Source organism: Mus caroli, unplaced genomic scaffold (assembly GCF_978045245.1).
Source record: "Mus caroli unplaced genomic scaffold, Mus_caroli_1 scaffold_15, whole genome shotgun sequence".
In the NCBI taxonomy this organism is placed as follows: Eukaryota; Metazoa; Chordata; class Mammalia; order Rodentia; family Muridae; genus Mus; species Mus caroli.
The window spans coordinates 26,500,805-26,513,007 of record NW_028227270.1 but is presented as its reverse complement, the minus strand read 5'-3'; the positions used below and the strand labels follow the sequence as shown (position 1 = coordinate 26,513,007).

The following is a 12,203-nucleotide window of genomic DNA, read 5'->3' as shown; positions in this document are numbered from 1 at the left end:
AGGTCATGCCCTGCTTTGGTGTCTGAACTGCCCCTGTTCCAGGGACACCCTAGCTCTGATACACGGAGCAGAGTCTGTGAAGCGAGCAAGGCAGGACAAGAAAAGGGGAGATGTGCCCGGAGAAAATCTCTGGGAAGAACTGACCGAGGCTCGGCCCAGAGGCCCAGAGCGAGGCCAAGGTGGCCGCTGCTGCTTTAGCGGCTGCTGGAGGCTGAAGCTGCCTGGGCTGCGGCCGCCGCCTCCTCCCGGCAGGCGCAGGCGGGCGGGCGGGCGGAGTGGGGGACTCTCCGGGCGCTGACATTTGCAGGCTGCCCTCCTGATTGGTCCCCTCGCCGAGCTGCTCACGGGTTCATTCATCTGTTAAGCACCTCCCCGTCTCTCTAAAGGACATTATAATGCAAGAAGCCCCCTTTTTAACCACAAACCGAATTTTCTTTCATTTAGGTGATCTATATATATCTATATCGTATAGCTTATAGCTTATATCTATTTTAAATAACTTAAAGCCGCTAAAATTTGGGGGGGAACAGCTTTCGCCCTGGAGCGGTGCGCGATGCTGTCTCACGCCGACCTCCTGGACGCCAGGCTAGGTGAGTGAGCGCCTCTCACCCGGGCAGCCAGGAGAAGCCGGGGCAGGAAATTGTCAATTTGTTCCTTATTTTACCTTAATGCGCCCTAAATGGACTAATTTCTTTAAAAGTAATTGTGCTGTATTAAAGTTTAATTTGATTTAACATCGTCTTTAAAAAAAATCTATGGAATATGTAGATTCCAAAACAAACCGGAGTTGGGGATGCTGACACCTTTTTGTTTTTCTTATTTTTTCTTCCTTTCTCCCCTTCGTTATTAATATTATTATTTTTGAAAGGAGTTCTAGCCCGCGATAATTTGTTTGGAGGTGTTTCTCTCTTTTTTCACTCTTGTTTGCTTTGATTTGGAATTTCTTTCATCCCTTTTCCCCTTTCTTCCTTTCTATCATCACCTTCTCCTCTAAGTGTGCTTAAATTTGTTTTCTTTTTTTTAAAAAATCTTCTCCTTTGTGAAGGAGAAGCCGCTGTATGAAGGTGGATTTGCTAAGTGCGCTGGTTGAGAAGAAAAGCCCAACTCATCCTCTCGGGCATCCCTGCCTTCTACAAGGGACTCGGTGTTGCCAGTGACGGGGAGGGACGAGCCGTTTATTTCTCGGGAGAGAAAAGTTGAATTCTCTAAAGTTTGATTCACTGTTATGGCTATAGAGTTTACTTAAATTTCTTTGAAGCTATCTGGGTTACCAAGTTCTGGGTTTCAGGCTTGGGAAGCTTTAGTGATGGATGTGACTCCATTTCCCAAACACTTTCTCTGATTTGAGGGGGAGGCGGAGCTGATTTGGGCTTATTTTGAGAGGTGGAAGGCTTGGAGACATATTCATCTTCCGAAAGTCAGAGGGAATTGGCCAGAGTTCATTTAGCGCCTTTGCTCAGGAGGAGCAGCCTCCAAGGGCTCTCTCTTGATTTCTTTCTCTCCCGCATCACCCGACTAAGAATTCTCTCAAGGTTTCCTGGGACACCAGGGTTACAGTCAGTGAAAGGATTCGGGTGTGTTTCATTGTCAGGCCTGGGAGTGAGTTTTTTTTTTTTTTTGTGGGAGACACGAAGGCCAGAGCTGTGAAGCACCAGAGCGGGCTGCGGAGAGGAGGCCAGGAGATGTTATTTCAACCTAGCTGTCCAATTCCTGGGAAACCGGGCTGAGGACCAGGCAGTTTCCGCCTCGGGGCAAGCGTAGGCGCAGAGGGAGCGGTGGATGGGGCTGAAGCAGAACCTCTCAGGGAAGTCACCGGCTCCTCACCTCGCCAGGGCAGTACTGACCGAGATCCCCTTCCCTCCTCAGGTATGAAAGATGCCGCCGAGCTTCTGGGCCACCGGGAGGCGGTGAAGTGTAGGCTGGGTGTGGGGGGCTCTGACCCTGGGGGCCATCCAGGGGACCTGGCACCCAACTCGGACCCGGTCGAAGGAGCCACTCTGCTGCCAGGCGAGGACATCACCACCGTGGGCTCTACTCCTGCTTCGCTGGCGGTGAGCGCCAAAGACCCAGACAAGCAGCCGGGGCCCCAGGGCGGCCCCAACCCTAGCCAAGCCGGCCAACAGCAGGGCCAACAGAAACAGAAGCGCCACCGGACACGCTTCACCCCAGCACAGCTCAACGAATTGGAGAGGAGCTTCGCCAAGACTCACTACCCCGACATCTTCATGCGTGAGGAGCTAGCGCTGCGTATCGGGCTGACCGAGTCGCGGGTGCAGGTACGGCGGGCTTGGGCTCAGGGGAGGAAGGCAAGGAGGGAAGGGGAGGATTGGAGCACAGAGTAGGCATTGTGCTCTGCTGGGATCCCGGGCTGCGCGCTTGTTGTTTCTACGTTCCTGGGTCGGCGGATCCCATACTCTGTCCAAATATTGGCTAGGATGATCCACAGGCCCCCCATGGACTTCCTCCATTGTAGCCCCATCCCTCATCTCAAAACTCCTCAAAAGCAGCCCGGTGTTATGGTGCTGCGGGGGTCCAAAGATAGGAACCTTCTTGTCTCCCCAAGAAGCTAAGCCCAGCGCGCACCTTGCTCCAGCTCTATTGACAAGTGTTTCATTACCCGGTAATGAGTTTCTATTACGAATTTGGATAAATGGGAGACATTTCATAATAATACAGGAAACAAGGAAGAGGAACCACGGTGCAGTTGGTGTCTTTAAAAAGCGGGGTGGAGTACTCAAACTTCCAGGTGTGGTTTTATTCTCTTAAATACCACCCTCTTTCGTCTTACAGGCAAAACACCCTCAGCTTTGTTGTTTTCAAAGACTTTTGCCTTGGGTGATTTACTAACGCGCAGGGACTGGCCGAAAATACTACACCACCTATGAAAATTGGGTCTTTAATTTTAATAAAATAATTAAGATTTCCCTTAAGGAGGAAATCAGGAAATGAGCACTGTCTGTTGTGGATATTTGACCCAAAGAAGGAACTTTTCAGGCCAGAAAGGTTAAATTGTAATGGAGGAATTCGTTATTGTGTCCATATTTTTATCCAACCACTTTCTAAGTTGTAATTATATGAAATCTAGAAAATTTCACCTGTATCTCTTTTGAAAATTGGGAGAGAAAATATAAGATTAATAAACCCCAATTTTCTTTCTTTTTTTCTATTACAAAGACTGGCAACGTGTACTATTTCATTGACAGGCGCCTCAAAGAAGCTTTGCGCTTGCCTAGAGCTATCCACGGTGCTGAAAATTTTCTCTATACTTTGGACCTTTTTTTTTTTTCTCTTTCCTTCTAGAATCCTGGGTGCTAAGTTAAATAATTTGTTAAGCCAGTGCTACCTGATTTTGGAAATTAACTTGAAGAACTACAGTTCTTTTACATCAGGAAATCAGGATTTATTTCCATTCGGCATTTTGTAGTTCATCTAAACGGGAATACATACTTTTGTTCTAAAAAGAAATGAATATCCCAGAGACTTAAAATGGTCAAATTAATAGATAAATATTCACAACGATTAATATTTTTATTCAATATAAATCTAGGTATTTGTTAGTGAACTCTGAAAAGCTTAAACACTGGGGCAAAGACATTACACATATGAAGAGTACTAATTACATTGCTCGGGCATATAAATGTTCTTTAAATCTTCACCTTGCACTTTTTAAGTGTGGGTTCAAACTGTCATGGAAATACACAATCCAAGTCCATGCCAACAATAATACTTGATTGTAAGCTCAACACCGAAGAATCAAAGTTCACAAATTTACTTTTTGCTCTCAAGAGAAATCTTTGCTATTAATTTTTGTTTAAATGAGTGCAGTGCTGCATCTTAACCTAGACATATTGGTAATTAGTTCAAATTAAAATAGAACTTAGAATCACAAATAAAATATAATTGGATGGCTGATTTTATGAAAAAAGAAAATGAGGTCTATTAAACTTTATTAGGCCTTCCAAAGGTTAATGGCAGTGATTCTTTTAATAGAAAAAGTTATAAATGAAATAAAATATAAACTGTGTGGTAGTTATGTTCACAAAGTACACAAAAGAATATGCAAGAAGAAAGAGACAAAGTATGCTAATTGTTCTAGCATAATGTTCAACCAAAGATAATAGCTTGAGTCTACTGATAAAAACAATTTAATAGAACAGCAATTTCAATATTTTTTAAAAATAATGTTTCATAGTTTAAAAAGTAATCAGATCAACATAACCTTCTTAATTAACATTTCAAAATGATTAACATTATGTAACGTAATGCGAAAATAATTTATGGGAAATGTATTTACTTCACAATTCACTGTACCATTGCTCCTTGACCAAATTCAAATTAAATAGTAATTGGTTTACATTCTTATATGATGAGCGCTTCATAGTTTTCTTTATAGTTAACAGATTGCCACACATTCTTTCCAGTATGTGGGCCACTGCACTGATTAAAAATGATCTAAACATTTAACTTATTGCGCTTGCAAGTTTTCAAAGATACTTTTTAATTTTAGACTGAATTATCCAGTATATTTATTTTTTTGCCTTTATCTGGACTATATCACATTTTGAAGTGTTTACGAAAGCACCTCTCTTCACATGGAGGCCACTTCCTGTATGGTACTGTTCCCCTTTTCTGGCTAGTGTAATAAAACCATTCCTTTTATAGCATGCCATTATTAGAAACCAATTTCAGAATTATTTATAACCTGGAATGGCTTATTAAGCAGCAATGCGAGAATCATGCAAATTACGCGATCAAATGCAATATAATAAGCATAATCATTAGTCTCTAGCACGGATTAATTAACTTTCAATATTTTATTTACATAAAAACCAAATCAGTGAAATAACTTCTGCACAGTCAGGCTTGCCTTTCAATATTTTATATGAACAAAAATAATGTGCTGTAATTCCATTGACCGTGTCCCCTAGAATGGCCCTGTCACCTGCCACATCTTAATAGGGGGACAAGCTGAGAGTATTTTCGAGTTTTCTAATGGAATGAGAAATTGCATTTTCTTCCTCTCCCAGCACTATTAAAGTGTAATGAATTCGGCCCAGAGTTCACGGCTGGCTGATCGAAATGAACCTGAGATCTAGGCTTTAATACAGCTCCCCAGATTTCCTCCCATATCTACACATTAATCATTTGCTGGATTCCAATGAGGTCTTCATAAAGCATTTGCTTCAAGTGTGTGTGTGGGGGGGGCATTCTTTCTTTCTCCCCCTCTTTTTCTATTCCTGAGCCATTTATAGCTGGGGAATTAAACGGGCTATATATTTTAAAATACATTTACAGTATGTCTATATTACTGTAACAGCAGATATCATGAAAGTGGATTTTTAGATTCCAACCTCCATTAGATTCTCACTGTTGTATTAAGCATTTTTCTGAGGAGAGCTGCATTTCAAACTGAGTGCAAAGTTGGGTCTTCGGCTGTGGTTAATGTATTTCCTGGAGTTGTCATCAGTGCATTCCAAAACTCTCCCTTAGGTTTTGTCTGCATTTTAACCCGACATGCTCTAGTTTCCAAGTGGAAACATTCACATTTTAAAAACATATGCATCCTAGCTTGGAATTGAGGTGCTCGGATTCCATGCAGATTTTTCCCCCTTGAATCTCAGTAAACCATGAAACATTAAAAATTTTGTAGCCATCATTTGACTACTAACCCTCAAACATAATTGAGCATGATTTTTCGATTATTCCTCTAATATTTTGTTCTTTAACAGTGGTTCTTTCTGGATTCCGCAGCACTGTTTGCTCTTGAAACTCTGCTGAGCAGTGTGACATTGGTTTTTTTTTTCTTTTTTCTGTTGCTTCTTTCTCCAAGCCTTTGTCCAATTTACCATCTCCAAAACACTGACCATGTAGGATTCACTCGCTCTGGGGAGTGGTAGGAATTGGTCCTGACTCTCCCTTTCAAAATGGTCCTAGGAGGCTGCAAGTTTTGGACACAGACAAGTTTCAGTCAAGGGTGTTCTCTTGCCCAACTTCCCAAACTAGTGTCAGCTAGGTGCTGCAAAGGGTCTTTGGGACCTTAGGTCTCCTCACTGTCCACCCAAGGCCAAAGGCTGCTAACAGCTCCATCCAGCTGCAATCATCACCATTGGGCCCTGAAGCCTCATTAGCCACAGCTCTAGAGCTTCCGCTAAGGGCAAGCTTACCCAGCATCAATATAGGGTTAAGCAGCAATGTGGGAAATGGTGTACAAACTAAAGAAAGATAAAGTGCTGAAGGAAGCCCTAGGTAAGATAGGAAGACAAGGGCAGACTCAGAGAGGATTGTAGACTGCAAAGCTATTCACACCGGTAAGCAAAGTGTATGCTTGCTTGCACCGCTATAAATTCTTGGTTTACCAAGAATGAAGGCAGGTATATCCATATCCTTGACACTTCAGCTTGCAAATCATCTACTACATAGATTGGATTACCAGATAAATCACGTTGGGGGGGGGGGCAAAATTTGGAAAGCAGGTGTGTGTTGGCCAAATTCTAAGAGGAAACTAGTCAACAACTGATCTGTGCCCGGCACCATTTTATATTTCGTTTCAGTAGTCATCCCGTTGACTAGATTTTGAAAGAAAAGTCTGCAAACTAAACTCACTGAGGAAGCCCCAGCCCCTTAAAGATAAAATGCAAATAGATGGAGAGGAGAAATTATCAAGGTTGGATAGGTTGGTTGTCTAGTACCACTAAGAGGAAATTTCGCTCAGTGACAGTGATTTTGACATTTGTAGGCACACTTGCCTGGTAAGTTCTGAAATTCCTGGGCCATAATCAGGAAACAAAAGCCAGGAGGGCTTGTTTGATGTATATTTTAATAGACAGTTCTCCCTGAAAAAAAAAAAAAACCCAGTCCATTATCCCAGCAAATTTAGATTTGCATCCTGACCAGTGTGACTCTTAAAGCTGACCTCCTTTCCTTCGCATTGTTTAGGAAATTTGCTTTAGTTTATAAAACGAGAGGTGTGTTGGGGTATGTTCAGCTTACAGGTATCAGAGGACATGTTACCACGAATCTGAAATAAGGTACTGGAAGGCATAAGGCCCTGGGGTTCAGTCAGAGAGTTCCAGCACACCCGAATGGCTTGGCGCAGAGAAAGGCGCCCTCAGAGCGTTTTTTTGGGAGAGAGATGGGGAGGAGCATTGTGGCAATTGCTCCAAGCACTGAGGGAGAAATCAGAAATCAAGGTGGCAACCAAATAACACCGCAGCTCAGTGGCTCACTTTGCCACACGGGTCACTATATTAACCTCTCTGCTCTGTCAACCGTGATGTTAGGGGCTTCCTTTGTCTTTCGATTTTGAAACTGTTTATGTCATTCGTGGCCTTTCATCAATCCCCAAATTTCCAGTGTTTCTGAAAATTCTATACCCCATCAGTGCTATGAGACATGCTATTAAGCCACATGGGTACTCATGTTTGTCTTCATTTGTACACCTGTGGGTCGAGCCTTGACACATGCCTGCTTGACGACCACTACTACCTCTGTGCACTGCACAGACTATGCCAGAGTGCACAGGGCGGTGAACGCTGCACACGGTGGTCTATGCGGTGCTGTTTGCTCGGTGCGTTCCGCGCCAGAGGGCACCGCGACACGAGAGCGCCCGGAGTCTGCGCTCGGTGGTGGCTAAGGGGACGTGCGTGGCTCCGCGGCGGCGGAGAGCCTCGAGCTCGCGCCGGGGCGTGGGGGTGGGGGGCGTGTCGAGCCCGGAGCATCATTTCAGCCTGGGACTGGGTGACGGTGTGAAGCAGGGCTTGGGGACCTCTAGCTCCGACCCGGCTCTCTAACCTCGTGGAGTCTTGTCTCTCTTCCCCTCACCCCGCCCGCTGCAGGTCTGGTTCCAGAATCGCCGCGCCAAGTGGAAGAAGCGCAAGAAGACCACCAACGTGTTCCGCGCGCCCGGCACGCTGCTGCCCACGCCGGGGCTGCCCCAGTTCCCGTCGGCCGCCGCCGCCGCGGCCGCCGCCATGGGCGACAGCCTGTGCTCTTTCCACGCCAACGACACCCGCTGGGCGGCGGCCGCCATGCCTGGCGTGTCCCAGCTGCCGCTGCCGCCCGCGCTCGGTCGCCAGCAGGCCATGGCGCAGTCGCTGTCCCAGTGCAGCCTGGCGGCCGGGCCACCGCCCAACTCCATGGGCTTGTCCAACAGCCTGGCGGGCTCCAACGGCGCGGGGCTGCAGTCGCACCTCTACCAGCCCGCCTTCCCCGGCATGGTGCCCGCCTCCCTCCCCGGCCCCAGCAACGTCTCCGGCTCGCCCCAGCTCTGCAGCTCTCCGGACAGCAGCGATGTGTGGCGGGGCACGAGCATCGCCTCCCTGCGCCGCAAGGCGCTCGAGCACACAGTCTCCATGAGCTTCACCTAATGCCGCCGCGCGCCGCCCGCTGCGCCCGGGCGCCGCCCCCGCCCCTGTCCCCTCCCCCAGACCCCCGGCCGCGCGCGCCGGGCTCCCAGCCCCTCCCCCTCCCCGGTGTCCCCCGTCCTCCCCGAGCCCCGGCGAGGTCGCCTCCCGAGTTCCCTCCCGAGCCCGGCTCCCCGAGCCCCGTGCTGCCCGCCGCCTCGGCCCCCCGCTCGCCCAGGTCGTGCTCGTGCCCTCCTCCCGGCCTCTGCCTGGCAGCCACCCCGGCCACACTTCGGTCACCACCCTCCCCAACCCCCACGACCCCCCGCCTCGCCCGCGTCTCCCTTTGGGCTCAGTCTCTCCCCGAGCCTCACGTCCCTGCTCCCGCGCCCGGCAGAAAGCATCCTTCCCGCCATTTTACTTACCAGGGAGTCGACTCAGGATCTGAAATCAGACACCAATGGACTGGTTTGTGGGCAGAAACACACACACACACACACACACACACACACACACACACACACACACACACACACTCGCACCATAGCTCACGCTCAGACACTACACGCGCGCGCGCAAACACACACAGTGCATCTTGGTCACACATGGACGTGTTCAAGGTACAGCACAATGTTAGGGATTTTTGTCTTAAAGGTGGACAAGCATTGCTACCAACCGCCTCATCTGAGGGCCCAACTGATGTCATTTGATTTAGCCCCGTATTCTTTCTCCGACCTCCTTTCTTTCTTTCCCGGACCACCACCCTACCCTGTCTATCCAGTCACTGTCCATGCAACCCTCGATTGGCTTGCAAAAGACCGCTTTCGTTGTTATATCTCGGTTTTTCTTTTCTTAAGCTCAGCTGTGAGGGGGTAGAAGGGAAGGCGTCTCAGGAGGAACATGGCAGCGGATTGGGTGGCTGGAGCGGACTTAGGCACTTATGTGATAAAGAGGTGGTCTTTCCCATTTTGATAGGCCTTTCTAGGAAGAACAAAACACACGTGTAAGGAATCTTTTTTTTTTTTTTTTTTCCTTTTTGTAAAAGCGAAAAGCCACATCTCTTTTCTAGATCCTTCAAGACTGGCGTTCGTTTGCTTCCTTTTTCGTTCTTTTCTTCTCTTCTCGCTGCTCTGTGCCCTTGGTTGTTTTGTGGTCGTCCTATCGCGTCCTTCGTGCCCCCTTGGCCTCCTGCCGGCCACCGGTGGGTGCAGGCGGACATCTACAACCCTGCAACTTTGTACAGAGAAACACAATCAGCTCTTTCTGCATGTGCTGGTCAAATCCAAACCCAGAGAACAGAAGCGCTTTCTAAGAATGAACAAACATGTGAAATAGGATGTTTTGTGTAGATAAAGCATTCTTGTTACATACTGGTCAATTTGTGATATGTTTTAACTTATTGTCTGTGCTTATTTATGGACTTTGGTTTTCTTAATAAATGTTTGAGCTAATATAAAGCATATTATTTGACTTTTCCGGACAAGTTTATATCAAGTTAAATGTAAATGGATAAAATAAAATCATTTTCCGTATGTGATACAGAGGATGGTGGGTTTTGGTGTAATGTGGATTGGCAGGAAGTGGGGGGTCTCAGAAGGGCGGGGAGAGGGCTAGGCTCAGCTGGGGAGGTGGTGGTTGGGGTGCCTGGGCTCTTCGCCCTTGGAAGACTTGGAATTACTTTCTGGGCAGCACCTGGAGGCCACCACAGCGAGGCTGACTGCTGTGCAGCAGACAGGGCCAGGCCTGCAAGGCCTGCGAGGCGTGAAGGCCGGGGCGCGAGCTTTCCACGCGAGCTCGGGCTCTCGCGAGGCTTCGGGCCTAGCGCTGGGCTCTGGGGCAGGGCAGGAGGGCACCAGGGTGGAGCGGTGAGACGCCTCTCTGGTTCGTTCGTCAACGGTGGCGCGGAGGGCGCCCCCCGCTGCCTGCACGCGCGCGTGAGGCGAGGGCCGTGGCCAGAGGAGGCCGCGGTTACAGCCTCGGCCTTGCGTGCCGCGAGCCCGGCCTAGGCCGCGCTGCTCCGCCGCGCGTGGGCGCAGCGCCCCGAGGGCATTGTGGCTAAGGCGGCCGCGGGCCGCGGGCTCCCTGCGCTCCGTGCAGCCCTGGCGGAGGCAGAGAGAGGCGGGATCCAGGGAGGTGGCTGTGGTCCCCCTCGAGACGCCTGGCTGCTCCTCCGGCTGCCCCCCGCTGGCCGGCTCCGGTGTCCTCTCCGGAGTCCACGCTTCGAGGTGCCAGCTGACCTCGAAGCCAGCGGCGCCACGTGCTCCCCGCGTCCCCGCAAGGCGCGGTGGAAATTGCTGTCTCTGCCCCAGCCGGCCGGGGAAGGTCGCCGGCTTAGACTGCGAGGCAGATCGCTAGCACAGGCTCGCTTCGGAAAACCAACCAGCTCAGTCTGAAATCTAACGGTCCTCATAGGCATTGAGAGGGCACCCCGCTTCCCACGGGAGGGTTTCTCATTTGGTTGCGGGACCCTAAAAGCATCCTTATCCTAGACTACAGTTTGGTGCCACAGGGCTAAATGCGAGCCTTAAGGACTACAACAACCAGAGCACAAAGGATCCCCTTAAAGGTGAAGGCAGAAAGGGATGATTTTCTATGATAAAGAAAACCATCTGTTCGTAATACATAAGGGATTTTAACTAGATGCAAGTCAGCGAGTTTACAGGGTCTTTCAGCCGTACATTTCCCAAAGAAACATGAATGTATTCAGAGAGAAGGACAGTAATTTTGGATTTCATATTAAAATAGAACCTTTCGTTGCATTGGAGAAAGGGCTTGGGTATGTAGCCCAGGCTGGCCTGAAACTTGAAGTGTTTCTCCTGCCTCTGCATCCCGAGGGCTCAGACCACTTGCATACCATACCGGATAACAATGGGACATTTCTATACTTTTGAAATATTTCTTAAAATTCAGGACAACCTTCATGTTATAAAGCATCAGGAGATGAAGACTAATTTTTAAGAAAAAAAATCACGTCTTATGTTCTCCCTTGTCTTATGCTAATGCTTAAAAAAACCTTTTGGATACCATAATAACAAGTTGCATTTAAGAGATCAGTACAAATCACCGCTGATGGCTTTACCAGTGAGCATGGAAGGTTGTTTACAAGGATGCTAATTTTTACAGCTTTTTTATGTTGCTATAAAGCATAACTTTATGATGTAGGAACGCAATAAAGAATGTTAAATAGAATCTTTAAAAATTTGTATTTCTCAAAGGCAAGGGAAATAGGATTTTTAATTTTTTTTTTAAAGGGCTAACTCAGAACACTGATGAGAAGTTGCAAATCAGCTGAGGTGATAGAGGTTTTCAGAGACACATTTTGTAATATAGTGCTTACTTGCCAACGTTAAAATGAAAATATACAGAGTTTTTCCCTTGACCTGGCTCTGGAGTACTATTCATTACTATGGTAGTAGGTGGGTTTGTGTGTGTGTGTGTGGAGAATCCTGAACATTTTAAAGTCATATGTGCCATTAGGGTAGGGGAAGGCTAACCTGGCCAGAGTGTTGAGGTTGACAGTTTAACAAAGATGAAAGCAGAGGCTGGGAATCTTAATTACAAGCATGGGAGATTTTTACCTTTTGGGGGGAGAAAAAAACCCAACAGAAAAATATTTCATATTATTTTTACTCATTGTTGAAAGCAACTCTAACTCCAGTTTGTTAATGTTATAACTAATTAAAGTTAGTAAGGATCAAATAGCGGTGTAAAATATCAGAATGCAAGTCAGATGAGTACAGCATGCTATCTGTCTAGCCTCTGATGAATTGTAGTTTTTGCTGAGTAGCCTATTTGACATCTGTTACTATATGCTAGCCAGAAAAGTCAAAGCCCATTATGACATAACTATATGATTGCTTT

General features: G+C 47.5%; 1 protein-coding gene across 1 annotated transcript; it reads left to right on the top strand.

The window, feature by feature from the left end:
• The first annotated feature begins 553 nt into the window (after positions 1 to 553).
• Otp (orthopedia homeobox) lies at positions 554 to 8,366 on the top strand. The gene is made up of 3 exons (XM_021181097.3): positions 554 to 590; positions 1,867 to 2,276; positions 7,836 to 8,366. Exons 1-3 carry the CDS (start codon positions 554 to 556, stop codon positions 8,364 to 8,366), a joined length of 978 nt encoding a protein of 325 aa, XP_021036756.1.
• Positions 8,367 to 12,203: the final 3,837 nt, after the last annotated feature.

Excerpts from the sequence above, each read along its gene's own strand:
- Otp (XM_021181097.3), top strand. The coding sequence starts at position 554 with ATGCTGTCTCACGCCGACCTCCTGGACGCCAGGCTAG. Across the intron at positions 591-1,866 it reads CCTCCTGGACGCCAGGCTAG|GTATGAAAGATGCCGCCGAG; the intron begins GTGAGTGAGCGC and ends TTCCCTCCTCAG. Across the intron at positions 2,277-7,835 it reads TGACCGAGTCGCGGGTGCAG|GTCTGGTTCCAGAATCGCCG; the intron begins GTACGGCGGGCT and ends CGCCCGCTGCAG.